Raw genomic sequence first — 16,635 nt, 5'->3', positions numbered from 1 at the left:
ATTAGGGCAAGGTCACTCTTACTACCGAGAGGTGTAGAGTGAGTAACTTCATGCATTGTCTATATCATGAATCCAAATATAACATTATTGCCCTAAGTTCTAGATCCCATTAGATACTCACCTAGGAGTAGGTCACTTCCCTAGTGCCTCTTTACCCATTTAGAAAACTCTACAACCATATCTACTTAGCTTACTTTCGCACATCATTAGTATAAAATTAGAAGTAACAAACAAAAAAACATGATTGGAAGTGTAATCAAGAGCACTACACACTACTAGATTAGATAAAAATCCAACTCCAAACATTGTATTAGCTCCATGTGGATTCGATCCCGACCATTTCGGGTAAAAGCTGCATCGACCTCTCTTGCCACTCTATAGTGGTGTAGGGTTGGACTCAATCAGTCACCTAAGCAAAGATCTCCAATTGGGATAAGACTGAATGAGCCATAAATACAAATGGTACTGGGTGTGAAACAATCAGGGTTGATGCAGAGCAAAAGTCTCTTGAAACCAACTCAAACTGATTGAGCAAAAGTCAAGCTGCCCAAGACTCAAGGCCACAAACTGACCACCACTTTCAAAACTGAAAAAATTTTCTTTGTTTGAAAGAAGAAAAAAGTAGTGCAAGGAAAGTGGTTAAAAAAAAGACAAAAAGAAGAGAAGAGAAGAGCCAACAAAGGAAAGTTTCTCAAATCTTTGCCTTTATTTGTCTTGCTAGTGTGCATAAAATCTTGCCACTACTCTTCATATTTTTTCCTCCTAGGGTAATATATACTAGTCTGATGGATTTTCCTTCCAATAAAAATCTTAGTCTGATGAGTCATTCTCCTAAGGTAAAAAGCCCTAGTCTGATGAATTTTCTCCTAGGATAAAAATCTTAGTCTTATGAATTTTTCTCCTATGACAAGAAACCCTAGTCTAATGAACTTTTTCCTAGGATAGAATCTTAGTCTGATAATTTTTCTCCTAAGATAAGAAAACCTAGTCGGATGAATCTTTCTCCTAGGATAAAAATCTTAGTCTGATGAATCTTTCTCTTAGGATTGAAGTCTTAGTCTGATGAATTTTTCTCCTAAGATAAAGAAAACCTAGTCTGATGAATCTTTCTCCTAGGATAAACATCTTAGTCCGATGAATCTTTCTCCTAAGATAAAAAGCCCTAGTCTAATAAATTTTCTCTTAGGATAAAAATCTTAGTCTGATGAATTTTTCTCCTAAGATAAGAAACCCTAGTCTTATGAACTTTCTCCTAGGATAGAAATCTTAATCTGATGAGTTTTTCTCCTATGATAAGAAAACCTGGTCGAATAAATCTTTCTCCTAGAATAGAAATCTTAGTCTGATGAATCTTTCTCCTAGGATAGAAGTCTTAGTCTGATGAATTTCTCTCCTAAGATAAAGAAAATCCAGTCTGGTGAATCTTTCTCGTAGGATAAATGTCTTAATCTAATAAATCTTTCTCCTAAGATAAAAATCCCTAGTCTGATGAATTTTCTCCTAGGATAAAAATCTTAGTCTGATGAATTTTTTTCCTAAGATAAGAAACCCTAGTCTGATGAATTTTCTCCTAGGATAGAAATCTTAGTTTGATGAATTTTTCTCCTAAGATAAAAAAATCTAGTCGGATGAATCTTTCTCCTAGGATAGAAATCTTAGTCTGACGAATCTTTCTCCTAGGATATAAGTCTTAGTCTGATGAATTTTTCTCCTAAGATAAAGAAAACCTGGTCTGATGAATCTTTCTCCTAGGATAAACGTCTTAGTCTGATGAATCTTTCTCCTAAGATAAGAAAACCTAGTCTAATGAATCTTTCTCCTAGGATAAATGTCTTAGTCTGATGAATCTTTCTCCTAGAATAAACGTTTTAGTTTGATGAATCTGTCTTCTAGGATAAAGTCTTAGTCTGATGAATCTTTCTCCTAAGATAACATGATAGAAATCTTAGTATGATGAATTTTTCTCCTAAGATAAGAAAACCTTGTCGGATGAATCTTTCTACTAGGATAAACGTCTTAGTCTGATGAATCTTTCTCCTAGGATAAATGTCTTAGTCTGATGAATCTTTCTCCTAGGATAAACGTCTTAGTATGATGAATCATTCTCCTAAGATAACATGCTAACAACCTTAGTCTGATGAATCTTTCTTCTAAGATAAAAAATTAGAAAACCTAGTCTGATGAACTTTCTCCTAGGATAGACGTCTTAGTCTGATGAATCTTTCTCCTAAGATAATAATAATTATTAAAAAAATCTAGTTTGATGAATTTTCTCTAGGATAATTAATAAAAAAAAGTCTGGATATAAAAAAGAAAGGGTCAGTTTCAGTTTCCTTAAGTTGTTAATCTTAGTTTTTCTTTAGTTCAGGGGTCCCGCCTGAAAAATAAGGTCAGTTTTAGTTTCCTTAAGTCGTTAATCTTAGTTTACCTTTAGTTCAGGGGTGTCGCCCGGAGAATAGGATCAATTTTTAGTTTCTTTAAGTTGTTAGTCTTTAGCTTTTCTTAAAGTTCTGGGGTCCCGTATGGAGAATAGGGTCAATTGTTAGTTTCCTTAAGTTTTCAATCTCTGGTTTTTCGTTAGTTCAGGGGTCCCGCTTGGAGAATAGAATCAGGTTTTAGTTTTCTCAAGTTGTTAGTCTTTAATTTTTTTAAGTTCAGGGGTCCCGCTTGAAGAATATGGTCAATTGTTAATTTCCGTAAGTTTTCAGTCTTTAGTTTTTCTTAAAGTTCAGGGATCCCGCCTGGAGAATAAGGTCAATTTTTAGTTTAGTCAAGCTTAGTTTATAGTTTTCCTTAAGCTCAATCTCATAGGAGACGCACATCTTAGTCGAGTCTTTAGTTTTACTCTCATTATTGTATCTTTCATCAATAGCATAGGTGATTTACAATTTTGTCAATAACTCGCAAAATTTTCCTAGTGAAAACTGGGGCAGAAAAATTTCGTTCGCTTGTTTTTTTGGTATCTGAGCAGGTTTTACCTCGAGGCACAGGGTTCGAGATGACCAAAAGAAGAAGTCTCAATCCAGAAAAAAGAATAGAAAAAAAGAAGTGAACCTAAAATGCAGAAGTAGATGAAAGATGCGAACTGCTCAAGACATGACTGAAGTCACGAGCATTGCATTCGCCATTTTTATCAGAAGAGGCCGTAGAAGAATGAACTAGCACCTGCAGCTAGCAAGCATCAAGGTTCAAATCAAAAGTCTGTATGAAGAACCATTCAAGACTCAAGATCAAGCTTCAGAAGACTTATAGATATGAATCTTATAACTCATAGCTTGTTTAGTTTCTTTTTTATTTTTAATTTTGATGTAACAAACGGGACTGCGGACCGAAGCCTCGACCGAACCTCACTCGACTCTCTCATCCTCTCCACACACTCCATCACTTCATTCACTTCCTAACTACACGTGACCTGATTCCTTTATAGCCAAAGATATGTAGGCAGCTCAGATGCCAGGGCTCGCCACAATCTTTTGTCCATCTTTCTTTTCTTTTGAATAAGTGCCAGGTCAGAAATCAATTATGTTGTTTATTTGATTCTTTGCTCAAAAATACTTCGTGTTTCCAAGCAAAGAGGGACAGCTGTAAGCACGTAATTTTTGACCCGCATATTAGAATTATCGTTAGTATTTGTAGTATTTTTAATATTTATTTTAGTTTATAGATATTTTATCTGCAATTTTAGTTTTAAGATATGAAAGTGAAAACACAAAACAAATAGTTTCATTTTTTCTGTTTAATTCAGGTATTAGAAATTTTTAGAAAGATATTATTTTTATTATTATTTGAAAATACCAAAAATAATTTTGTTTTAACGGTTATTTTTATTTTAATAGTTTAGTTTACTTAAGTAGGACTAATTAATATTTTGGTAGTATCTTTATCTTTGTTTTTATGTAATAGGCAAGAGTTGATATTGGGTTGATATATTTTTGGCTAATTAGGCCAATTTTGAGTACAAATCTGGCCACCAAAGGCCCAAAGCGGACATCCCATTCCCCTTGGCCCATACTCCTTTACCCTACCACATAAAAGCCAATTCTTTCACACAAAAAAAAAAGAACCCTAGAGTAAAAGAAGGAAAAGTTGCGCAGTACCTTGAAGAAGAGAGAGAACGACAAAAGCACTTTGTTTCTGCATTTCAAGCTCCATAGAAAGAGCTGAAAAATCAACCATTAAAATAGCCCCTTAATCTCCATAGCGCTCCTACCCATAAGCATATTCTTTTGTCCCTTTTTCCCCATTAAACTACATATTCTTTTGCTTTGAATGTGCTCAATTCCAGCCTACAACTCAGCTAAATTCTAGCCTAGAATGCAACAAAGTAGGTGCCAAAATCACGGAACTCGGGAGTGCCTTACACCTTCTAGCGGGTTAACAGAATTTCTTACCCGGTCTTCTACATTAGCGGATCATAAATAAGAGTCAATTTCCTCAATTTGGGATTTTAAAAATAAACCAGTAACTTGGGACACCATAATAATTATCCCAAGTGGCGACTCTGAATGAATAAATAATCTTATTTCGGTTAATGTCACTTTAATTGGAAAAACTCCCTATCCCCTCAGAAAAAAGGAGGTGTGACACTTATACAGTAAGCCTTTGTGCCTTGTGCACTGCTGGAACCAGGTGCCTCTTGGGCCTGACTAAGTTGTCCCTCAAGAATAACATTTTGTGCCTTCAACTTCCTTATCTCTTCATTGGCAGCATTCTGAGCCTCAATCAATTGAGAGATAGTGGAATTGCTACCAACCCCCTCCTTTCGTATCAATTCACTCACACTCTTCTAAGGTGGTTTTGGAGAAGGTCTGCTTGCAAGTTCCCATTGTTGTTTTTCTCAAAGGGACTTTGAAGAAATTAAACACCTAGGTGAGCAAGAATCTGTATGGCAGGCCATGATTCTCATCATTAAAATCTGCTACTTTCTTCATATGTTCGATCATAAGACTAGGCAGATTGATTGTGGTGTAGGCATCTAGTGCTTCCATGAGGAATATGCATGCTTTTGACGTAATGAAGCGCCTTTCTACACGTGGAAGCAAGACATTGTTCACTATATCGAACAGAAGTTGATACACTGGAAGGAGAGCCTTCTTGTGCACCCGTTCCCCCTGCTGTACAATATTATCCTTCAGAATGGCACTTCTAAAATTTGGAGAACAGGTCCCCTCAATGGATAAGATCCTTTCAGTAGGCACTTCCAAAATGTCCCCCAAGACAGTTGCGTCCATCACAAAGTCTACTCCGTTCACCTTCATACAGATGTTATCGTCTTCCACTGTGTAAAACTCTGCGTAGAAGCTATGCACTTCTTCCTCATATACATTGGGACTCATTTATGAACAGGTGTGTCTACTTTTGAAACTCACATATGTCAACCAGTTGACGCATCCTTGTCATGTCAAGAATGGCAGGAGCAAAGGTTCTTCTCCACAGTACCCTCTGCTTCCTAAGGTTTGCTCTGCCTTCATCCTTGGACTTAGTCACTTTTGCCTTCTTGGAGGAACTAGGTTCCTCGGTATCACTAGCTTTCCACTTCACAGACTTTCTCACGCTTTTCCCTTTCTATGCAGATTTCCCAGACAATTTTTCACCAGATTCTTTAGACAACTTTTCACCCACAACATTTTCCATAGAGGGCTCTCTACTGGACTTAGAAACCACAGGTATCTTAGAGGACTTACGAAATAAGGAATCTGGTTCCTCATTTACTTCTTCAGTTTCAACATCAACCACAAGTGCTTGAGGCACCTCCTCATCATTCACAAACTTTCTCCCTTTTACCTGCCCGGCTGTAGATGCTATATTTGTCTTCGCCATCTGTGAGAGAACAAGAATAGAATGGTTCAATCATCAATAATAGAATGAAATCGCATGATAGAGAAATAAAGAAGTGAATATTTTCCTTCCTAAAACTCCATAGTCTCTAGAAGATAAGCATAGACGTCTTTGTACCGATCCTCCAGACTCTGCTAAGCTTGCTCATGACTAGTGAGACCTAAGCAACCTAGGGCTCTAATACCAATTTGTCACGACCCGGAATCCCAATAGTGGGATCATAATGGTACCTAACATCTACTTGCTAGGCAAGCCAACGTGAACAGAAAATTTACTGATTTTAACTATTTACGATAAGATAATAACAATGAAAATGATATAAGTTTAAAGCATAGTATGATAATACTAAATAGCGAGTCTAAACATAACCCAGAAACTAGTGTCTCGAGTACATGAACGTCTAGAGTGCTACAAATATGGTCTGAATAAAATACACTATTTTGAAACTCAGAAAAGAAAATAGTAAAGATAGGAGGGAATGGGACTTTAGGGCTGCGAACACTGTACGACTACCTCAAGTCACTATCAACAACTAGATCCGAGCAAAAAGCTACTGAACACTGTTAGGATCCACTCCGGTATCTGCACAAGAAGTGCAGAGTATAGTATGAGTACAACCAACCTCATGTACTATGTAAGTGACGAGTCTAACCTCGACGAAGTAGTGACGAGGCTAAAGTGAGCCACTTACAATAATCTATATGCAGTAATAATAATAATAATAATAATAATAACAGGGGCGCGCAACCTGATCCTACCATACACACAGAATACTACCTTATTTCATCATAGCATTATTTATCAATATTGAGTATCACATATACAATCCGTTGCGGCGCGCAACTCGATCCCGCCATATTATCATAATGAATATCATACTCCTTCCTTAATCTATCATATCATTATTTATCAATATCGAGTATTACGTATACAAACCATTGCGGTGCGCAACCTGATCCCACTGTATTATCATAATCAATATCATATTCTTTCCTTATTCCATCATTTCTCAATTCGTTGCTACGTGCAACCCGATCCACAAATAATTTCAATAAACATAAATAATCCAATAACCCAATTTATAAGAATTCCTACCATTAATGAATATGAGTGCAAGACAATAAAAGAACCACGTAATAATCAAGGAATGCCACAATCATCACAAAATAAAAGGACATGTAAAGCAGGTAACAATCAAGGTGTGCAAGTAAATAATTAAAGGCAACTAGCAAATAAGCATGGGATCATGGAAAGGACGAACAATTCAATACAAAAATAATTAAATGACTAATAGCAAATTACGGCATAGAAAGCAATTGAAGCATGTAACAATTAATGCTTGGAATAAGATAAATCATGAAATAACAAGAAACATGGAAACAAATATCTTAACGACGCATATACACTCGTTACGTTGCATATACGCCATTTTCCTCACATAATCCACATATCACATAATTCAAAGATTCCTAATTCCCTCAAGTCAAGTTAGATCCAATACTTACCTTGTTCCGCAATCAAATCAAAGTTCAACCAGGGCCTTTCCTCTCAAATTCATCTCCAAACCAATCGAATCTAAACAAACATTATTAAAATAATTCAAAATAAGCTTTAAAAACTACCCACAAATGAAAGAGGTTCAATTTAGATCATTTGTTAAAAAGTAAACAAAAGTCAACCCCGGGCCCCGCTTGGTCAGAGCCCTAGATTCGGACCAAAACCCAATTATCCATTAACTCTCTAGCCCAGTTATGTAATTTATTTGAAATCAACCTCAATTCGAGGTTTAAATCTCAAATTTTACAAAAATCCCTAATTATACGCAAATTCCTAATTTCTACCATGAAAATCTTAAATTTGATGTTGAAACTTCATGAAATGTAATGAGTAATTGAAAAGAAATGGATTAAAGTCACATACCAATGAATTTGGGAAGAAAACTCTCTTGAGAAATCGCCTCTAGGGTGTTTAGGGTTGAGAAATTGTGAGAAATGAGATAAGTCCCGCTTTTTCCCTCTTTTACCCAACTGTGAATGTCGCAATTGCAATGTCTTATTCACAATTGCGAACATCGCAAATGCGAGCCAAGGGTCACAAATGCGAACCCTGTCAAAGAAGAATAGAAGTTGCAAATGCGATATTTGGCTCGCAAATGCAAACTCCCAACCTTCGCAAATGCGAAGACAACTCAAGGACACACTGAGTTGCAAATGTGACTCTGACATCGCAATTGCGACTCTGAGATCGCAAATGCGATCTTTAACATTTCGCAAATGCGAACTATTCCTCGCAAATACGAGTTCACCCAGCCTAACCCCCTGCTCGCAAATACGATATCTTGATCGCAAAAGTGAGGCTGACATTTGCGAGCCAGACCTCGCAAATGCGAGATCTGCAGAGCATACCAGCAACAGAGAAATTACCAGCTATCTCCCAAGTCTAAAAATTAATCTGTAGCCTATCTGAAACTCACCCGAACCCCTCACAGAGTGGATTATATGGATTCAACTGAACTTATTGGTTTCAGCTCAAATTATATATTATATAAATACAAAAACAATTTAAAATGTTAATATATAAGAAGGTTACATTAATTCTGAACACACTTACTTCTAAAATTTGGATTCACTTATATCTTTTGAGTTTTCAGTTTTTATTTCTAAGATAGAATAGAAAAAGAGGATTGTGATATGTTGGTGATGAACGTAAAATAATAAAACCATGATAAATAAGACAGGATAAAATATGGTAACAATAAAGTATGCTAAATTTACATCCTTACAAAAAGATATGTTTTATGAGTGTCTCCAGACATTCATTTTAAACAAGCGTAGTCGTTGTTACTTTATTATATGGGGCCCCTTCTATTAAAAGTACAAAAATTTAGTTGTTTATTATATTTGTGAAGAATTTTGTATGATGATTATTAATGAACATGTCATTATAAAATTGTCTTATTGTGAATACATACAAATTAAGACATATCAAACAGATTTGCAAAAGATTATCATATGAATCATGAGTTTTGACCGTATTAGTTTCTAATTAATCATGATTCATTAGGATCTTCAGGTGGAGAAACTAAAATCTGGATTTCAAAAATAAGAACCCAACTCACCGGTGAAAATAGCGGCGGATTCATAATTTAGATGTATGGATATTGAATTTTATATATACTAGTATCTATGAACGTGCGTTGCACGTTAATAATGACATATAATGGTTTAAACATTTAAATTATCTAAAAGCCAAAAAATATTATTACATTAGCATAATACATGATTCAAAATAAAAGAATATCATTAGAACTTACACAAATGATCAATTTAGTCATGTTAGTTAGATAATTATGTATTATAATTTAAAAGTATTTGATGTGATGATGTCTTACCGAACACTTTTTTGTAAATGATGTTTTTTTTTGTATATGTTAATTTCTTTCTAATGCTTTGGTTGCTCTGCCGTAACCAGAATTCTTGTTGTCGGTATTGATATTCCTCTTGAAAGTGTAACATATAGTTGTTCGTGCAAGAAAATATATTGCAATAAATATAGTCTAATATTTAGGATGTTTGTCCTTGTGCTTTATTTATTATAATTGCAAAATATAAATATACCTAAAATTATTTTCACGCAAATTTAAAAGGATATTCTTTAATTTCGAAAGACGAAAGTTGAATTCAGGGATAAAAATATACTTAAAAGTACATTGACCAGTATCATAATTTTTCTATGTACTTGCTATTACATAAGCTATTCGGCGGATCTAAGCTTTTCAGTAGCACGACGGGCATATTTGTTTTCCAAAATCAATATATATGCAATGGAAGATCAATTTTAACTTAGTATATTATATATATGATGACACTTACGTATGTAAGAATTAATAAACTTGACAACAAACCTGTGTGGTAGAAGGCCATTTGGTATTAAAGTATTTAAATATTTTTCTTGGTAGTAATTGTTGGTATCATCTTCTGCTGAGTCAAAAACTGAAAAATATTTTATTTTTACCATAAAATTTCGCAATTAATCTTTTATTTAGTTGATAAATATATTCATTTATGCTAGCTAAGATAGCTTTTTAATTTCTATCATGCAATTTCCACAAATTGCGTTTTAATATAATGATAGAAATATTTCCCTTATAAATGCACTATTATTTCGAAATCATCTTTTATTAGATGCTCCCCTTCATTTCCGACACGAAGCAAGAAGTCACCAAATACTCGATCTGATCTTACTTTATATTTCTTGTCAGTTCAATTTTTTTCATTTGAGGCTATAAGTATAATTTTGGCAAACTAGTTTTTACAGTTTCTGCTTTCATCTATTTTGAAACTATTGGTAGTACTTGATAGAAATCCCCTTCCAAATCATTAATTTTTCACCAAACGGTTCGTTGATATTCAATATATCTCCAGAAATCTCGGGCAATTATTTTGCTCATTTGACACTTAGTCTCTTCATCCAATATTATCAATTTTGCTTTCCTTATAAATTTAGCAACATTGCTCTGCTTTGATATATTTGTGATGGTTATTTTAGTTGTTTGAAGAGGTATGTCAAATTTAAAGTGAGTGGCCTCGTAATAAAATCATTCCTAGTACACCATTTGTTATTATTGTTAATAGTATCGTGCCTTTTGATTGACATTTGCAAGTAATGCATGACATAGAGATATTATTTCGATTTCGTCGGAGGCATCTACAAAGGATAATCCCGCTATACCAGAGCCGATTCATTATAATGTAGTCTTGAAAGCTTGTTCTTGTTCAAGATTTAGGTTTGATTGTGCTTCAGTAGACAATTGTATGGCCATTTGATTCTCAATACTATACTAATTACTTTTTTAAGTTTGTGTTCTAATTTTTTTAATCTATAACACATTTTTTATGAAATAAATTTAAGTACCTTAAGATTTTTTTAATTTATAAAATAATTTTACTTATATGATGAATTTAATAAATAATTAAATTAGATTCTCTTACTAAATAATTAATTGAAAGATTTTATTGTTTGGTCTTAACATAAAAAATAATTTTTTTATTTTGATTAGATTCTTACTATTAGTTAAAGATTTAATCTTAATTATAAATTATCCACCATAAATTTTATTTTTAAAGAGTAAAAGGATAGATCTGACATTTCACTTTTAGATCTTTATATGTGCAGAATCATTGGTGATATTGACTCTTGCCAACCATTTTTCTTTCTCTTTCTCACACGTTTATATTCTTAAATATTTTCTTAGTTGTTGATATTACATGAAAAATCAATTAAAATATATTATTTGAGTAGGAAAACGTTCAAATATAATATAAAAATATAATACGAAGATATATTTTTTTTCTCAATTTCAACGCTTTATGCATTTCATTTAATAGCACTTTTATATTTTCTTGGTATTGGATGTTATGGAGTGGTAGTGTACTGCTAATGTTGATGATTCTTAGAAAATTAATTTAATATTGACATACTTTAAATAGGAATTTAATGGACAAAATTTTATTAATTTTAAAATCTTAAACATAAAAGGTCTTGCAGTCCAAAAAAAAGAGGTTATTTTATTATATCATTTAATTATGAGTTTTTCTATTTAATATTTAGGACCATTTTTCTCTATCAATATTGTATTCGTGCTTTTATAATAATATAGACTCTCTTTTTCTAAATAGATTAGGACAATATAATACATTTTCAAATTAAATTAGTAATAGGACATTACAATACTTTTCCAAATTAAATTAGTAATAGAAATTTTTAACGTGGAAGTAATTATACTAATAGGATTCCTAACATGTAGAATTATATCCTAAAACTAATAGGATTACAAGGCTAATATCTAGAATTCCAGTTATGTCCTTTTATTGTGAGTTATTATGCTTAATGTTATAAGGTTATTTTTGTAAACCGATATTGTATTCATGCTTTTATAATATATATATATATATATATATATATATATATATATATAGAATACATATATTGTAGGGGTGGCAATTGGGCGGGTTGGGTCAAAATGGGTCAGAATGGGTCAGATCACTAAAGGGGTCAAAACAAACCCAACCCTACATGGGTCAAGTCGGGTCAAATAACAGGTCATAGCCTAACCCGCGCGACTTTCCTCCTTTGTTTCTTCCTATTGAACTTATGATTTCAAATCTCTGCCAACATATGCAATTTTCTCAAATCTTTTTGTTTACTTGTTTGTCACAGCTCACATACAGTCATATCGAACAGGATAATTCAACAAAAATCCAACTCATTTAATACAATTTCAGTATCCTAAAACTTTCCTCCAAGATAAAACTTAAAACTAGAATTATAAATTGCCAAGTTAACCGCTAAAATAAAGTTGAATGCCAACACTAAAAAGCTATAGTTCAATTGCATCTTTTCATGCCTCCTGCACCACTTCCTCGTTTCCTCTATATTCTGCTTTGCCAATCGCCCAACTTCCTAGATTTTCTGTAAATTAGTCATATCCTCAAAATTTATTTTACGCAATAGCTCTGAATTCTCATATATATGGAAAATATGCTACTACCTAAAAATATCCTATAAGGCCTAAATAAACTTGAAAACCAAACAAGAAAAAAGAAGAAAGCATAATTAAGTAAAGTAGAAGATCAAAATAGTGCATCAGGTTGGAGTCACTTGCCATGAATTCAACATCTTGAAAATAAAACTTAATTAAGAACAGGTAAATATTTTCTAACTTTTTCACTACCTTGACAATCATATCTCTGCTATCAAAAATGGTAAATTTTCCGTTAGAAACCAAAATACGCATATTCAACATTTCATCGTTATGTAATTTTTCACCTTTACTGGCACATAATGAAGGGAAACATATTAAGCTTAGGAACTACTCATGTGCTGCAACCCCAGAGAAGAATAGGGAACTTGCGCAAAAATCTGGAAAACTAATAAATTCAAAATCATGAACGCTATCACGTCATTTTCGTTTAAGAAAGTATGACTCCAAGAAATCACGTAAAATCAGAATCAAATTCTACCTTTCACAATATAATTTAAGATCGAACAACACAAGACTCATAGAAGATCTTGATTTATCAGCACCTCTGCAACAATCTTCTCCACATCAATTGCAATATCTTCTTCATCAGAATCATCAGCTACTAAAAATAGACAAAAAGAATTGATAACTACAGAAAAGAGTAAGATACTTTGACCATGAGGAGAAGGGGCCTACAGATGGAAAAATGTGGGTTTTTAAGAAATGGAAAAGGAAAAAGTATGATTCTGAACATACCCACGCGCCTAAAGGGGTGTGAAAAATATGTTTTTTGTCATGTCAGCTTATTGTGTTTAATAGATACATATTGAGTGAAGTTAAATTATCCAGTAGGTACAAGACTTAATTGGAGTAGCTAAGTGAAAATATTGGACTAACTTTAAACAACAATATATGTATTCCGCGTTGAATTTAATACTAACTGTACTTATTTTTCACACACATAAAATAAGGTCATAGCTTGAAGTTGTGGATTTATGCATTCGTCCATCCCATTGTGTAGTAAGAACTGAATAATCAGAGGCCCTTTCATATTAAGCAATGAGGAAAAATTCTTTTTTATTTTTTTTTGTTTGGTGCGGGCGGGGTTTCACCACTTTGGCTTGAATCACTCTTTGTCAGGATATATTTCGTCCATGGGAAAAAAATAATAATAAAAATGATGCTAAATAGTTGAAGCTCATACTTCTGTTTGTGCACAATAAGCAGGAACAGTAAGGAAATATAGAACTAGGATAATGTACTATCTACACTTTCTTTATTAATCCATTCAAAAAGGAATAATCTATTTCTATATTTAAAAATAATTTTATTTATCCATTTTATCCTTAGTGAGAAGCTTTATAGTCACAAAAATATCCCCTATAAAGCTTTGGTAGAATACATCGACAGCCCCAACACGCGGAAAGTTTTAGTATAATATATTGGAGATTGGAACACCAGTGCTCCAATCTCCAGTATATATGCTGTACCGGTATATTATATTGGAACTCCAGTATATTATACTGGAGTATTTTGCCGGATATTGAATAGTATTTTCGTTCAAATTTATTTTTACATGAAAAGTGGCTAAATTTCGATTACTTTTGAAACTATGACTATTTTTGAATGACTACTTATAAATCTGGCTATTTTTGAATTTCTCCCAGAACAAAGTATTGGCAATGTTGCTCCTCAATTTGTAGATGGCAATGTTGTTATTCAATTGGAAAAGGAGGATGTGGATCGGGAAACTGAAAAATGGAAATGAGCCCTAATTGCTTATGTAATTGGGGATTGTCCAAGGTATAATGTCATGCGTAGATATGTAGATCTCAAGTGGATCAAAATAGCAAACTCAGATCTATTTATGCATGAGGAAGGGTATTTCATCATCAAATTCCAATCTATCGATGATATGCAGAAAATTCTATGTACAGGACCATACACTATTAATAATCGACCCATCATTTTGAAGCCTTGGACTGCAGATTTTGACTTCGATAAGGAGTTCCCTACTGATATACCAATATGGATTAAACTCCCAAAATTACTAATGAACTGTTGGGGAATTAATTCACTAAGTAGGATAGCAAGTGCTACAGGGATACCAATGTATGTAGGTGAGTGCACTGCCAAGCAAATACGTGTGTCATATGCTCGAATGCTTGTGGAAGTTAATGTGACAAAGCCATTGCCAGACCAAGTTGAAGTGAATGATCCTAGTGGCAGAGTGTTTCAACAGGCTGTATCATATGACTGGAAGCCAATGTTTTGTGAGAAATGTCAAGTTATTGGTCATGAATTGTCCAAAGATATAGAAAAAGAATAAAGAGCAACCAACTAAGCAAAGAGGGCACAAGAAAATAGTACAGAAATGGGTGACAAAAGAACAACAAAAAAAGCAGCATGATAGCACCAACAAAGGAGAAAACCAGGATGAAGGAACATAGGCTAGAAACAGAGAAGCAGATGGTAAACACATGCAAGGTGTTGAAATACAAGCAACTAATTTGGTGCAGGATCAACAACAAAGAGGGGGAAATGGTATCAGTACCCCTGACAAGGGAAAAGCAGTAGACAGGGTACCAGAACTCAATCTACAAGAGTTTCCAATATTATGTTCAGTGCCAACAAAGAATGTGTTTGAAGTGTTGAATAGAGGCCATGGGGAATCCAAATCAGCTCCTCCTGACAAAGGAGGTGGAACCAGTGATTAACATATAAATTGGCTTTTTGGAATGTAAGGGGTGCAAATAAAAAGTATAAACAGAAGGAACTGAGAAAATATATAAAGACAAAACATATTACCATATCAGGAATAACAGAAACCAAAGTCAAAGAGCACGAAGCAACAACTGTGGCAGCTAATGTGGCTCCCAACTGGGGGTTTCTGAATAATTACAGGAGTACAATCAATCGAAGAATCTGGCTACTATGGGATAGTAGATTATATATAGTAGCTAAGCTGAAAGAAGAAGCTCAATTACTGCATTGTCAAGTTAATACAATAGCATCAAATAAGACATGTGCTATAACTGTAATCTATGGGTATAACACATGTGAGGAAAGGAAAAGTATATGGGATACACTTAAAATACTGGCTCAAGGAATGAATATACCATGGTTAATTGTTGGAGATTTTAATGCAATGTTATATCCACAAGATAGATTATATAGAATCTAGTACAATATGGGGAGATCAAGGATTTGAATGACTGTATTCATGAGTTACTGCTCAATGAAGTAAGATGGACTGGTGATTACTACACCTGGACAAATAAACAACAACGTAATGAGAGAATTTGTAGCAGACTGGATAGGGCTTTTGGTAACCATGAATGGATGATGGAATGGGGTCATATTGTGATGGAATATGATGTGCCACTAATCTCAGATCATAATCCAATGGTGCTTGCTTTACAGACAAATAAGAGGGATATCAAAGTTCCATTCAGTTTTTTCAACACTTGGGCGGATCATGACAAGTTTTAGGATATAGCGAAGCAAGTATGACAACAAAAGTTTTCAAATTGGAAGATGAAAGATATATGGATGAAACTGAAGGCACCAAAACCATTATTCAAGCATCTAAATAATGAGGAGTGTAGACAAGTGATTTTTGACCCTCTCAAGATTTTTTATATTTTAGCATGTAAATATTTAGTTTAAGCCTAATATCTTTATTTCAACTAATTTTGACTCTTTTACTTTATTTCGTCACATAAATAAATTACAAGAAATATTTTAGTTTATGTAGCTTTCATAAATTTAAATAAAAAAATATACAAAATAGTAACTTATTTTTTTTACTTTTAATATAATCTTGAAAACACAAAAATAGTTTCATGTTTTAATATAGTTTAGTTTAATTAATTAGGATTAGCTTTTGCATTGTATAATATTTTTATCTTATATTAAAAGGAGTCAATTAAGGTGTTGGACCACAATTTTAGGAGTTTTAGAGCTCAATTGCCGGCCCAATTCAAATTAGCCCATTAAATCTAATATCCAATACCCATTAAGCTAATCCTAGGAAACCTTCTAGACTCTTCTTTGGAATAAAAAATAAATAAAAAAGACCCTAAGAACCTATTAGCAATCAAAAAATAGCTACACAATATAAAAATACCTAGACCCCTAACCTAGAGAGGGGGGCATCAGAAAAAGCGGGCAGCCGCAATTCCCAAAAGAAGAGACCACCCCCCTTCTCACGTCGTCTTCTTCGATCCCCCCCCCCCCCCCCACGTTTTTGATTTTTCTTCAACAACCAAACC

General features: G+C 33.6%; 1 protein-coding gene across 1 annotated transcript; it reads left to right on the top strand.

Annotated features, from left to right (window-relative positions):
- The first annotated feature begins 14,174 nt into the window (after window positions 1-14,174).
- LOC138875165 (uncharacterized) lies at window positions 14,175-14,690 on the top strand. The gene has a single exon (XM_070153989.1). It carries the CDS (start codon window positions 14,175-14,177, stop codon window positions 14,688-14,690), a length of 516 nt encoding a protein of 171 aa, XP_070010090.1.
- The last annotated feature ends 1,945 nt before the right edge of the window (window positions 14,691-16,635 follow it).

The sequence above is a fragment of the Nicotiana sylvestris genome, chromosome 8, assembly GCF_000393655.2.
Source record: "Nicotiana sylvestris chromosome 8, ASM39365v2, whole genome shotgun sequence".
Classification (NCBI taxonomy): Eukaryota; Viridiplantae; Streptophyta; class Magnoliopsida; order Solanales; family Solanaceae; genus Nicotiana; species Nicotiana sylvestris.
This window is presented reverse-complemented; position numbering and strand designations above follow the sequence as displayed.

Excerpts from the sequence above, each read along its gene's own strand:
- LOC138875165 (XM_070153989.1), top strand. The coding sequence starts at position 14,175 with ATGCGTAGATATGTAGATCTCAAGTGGATCAAAATAGCAAACTCAGAT.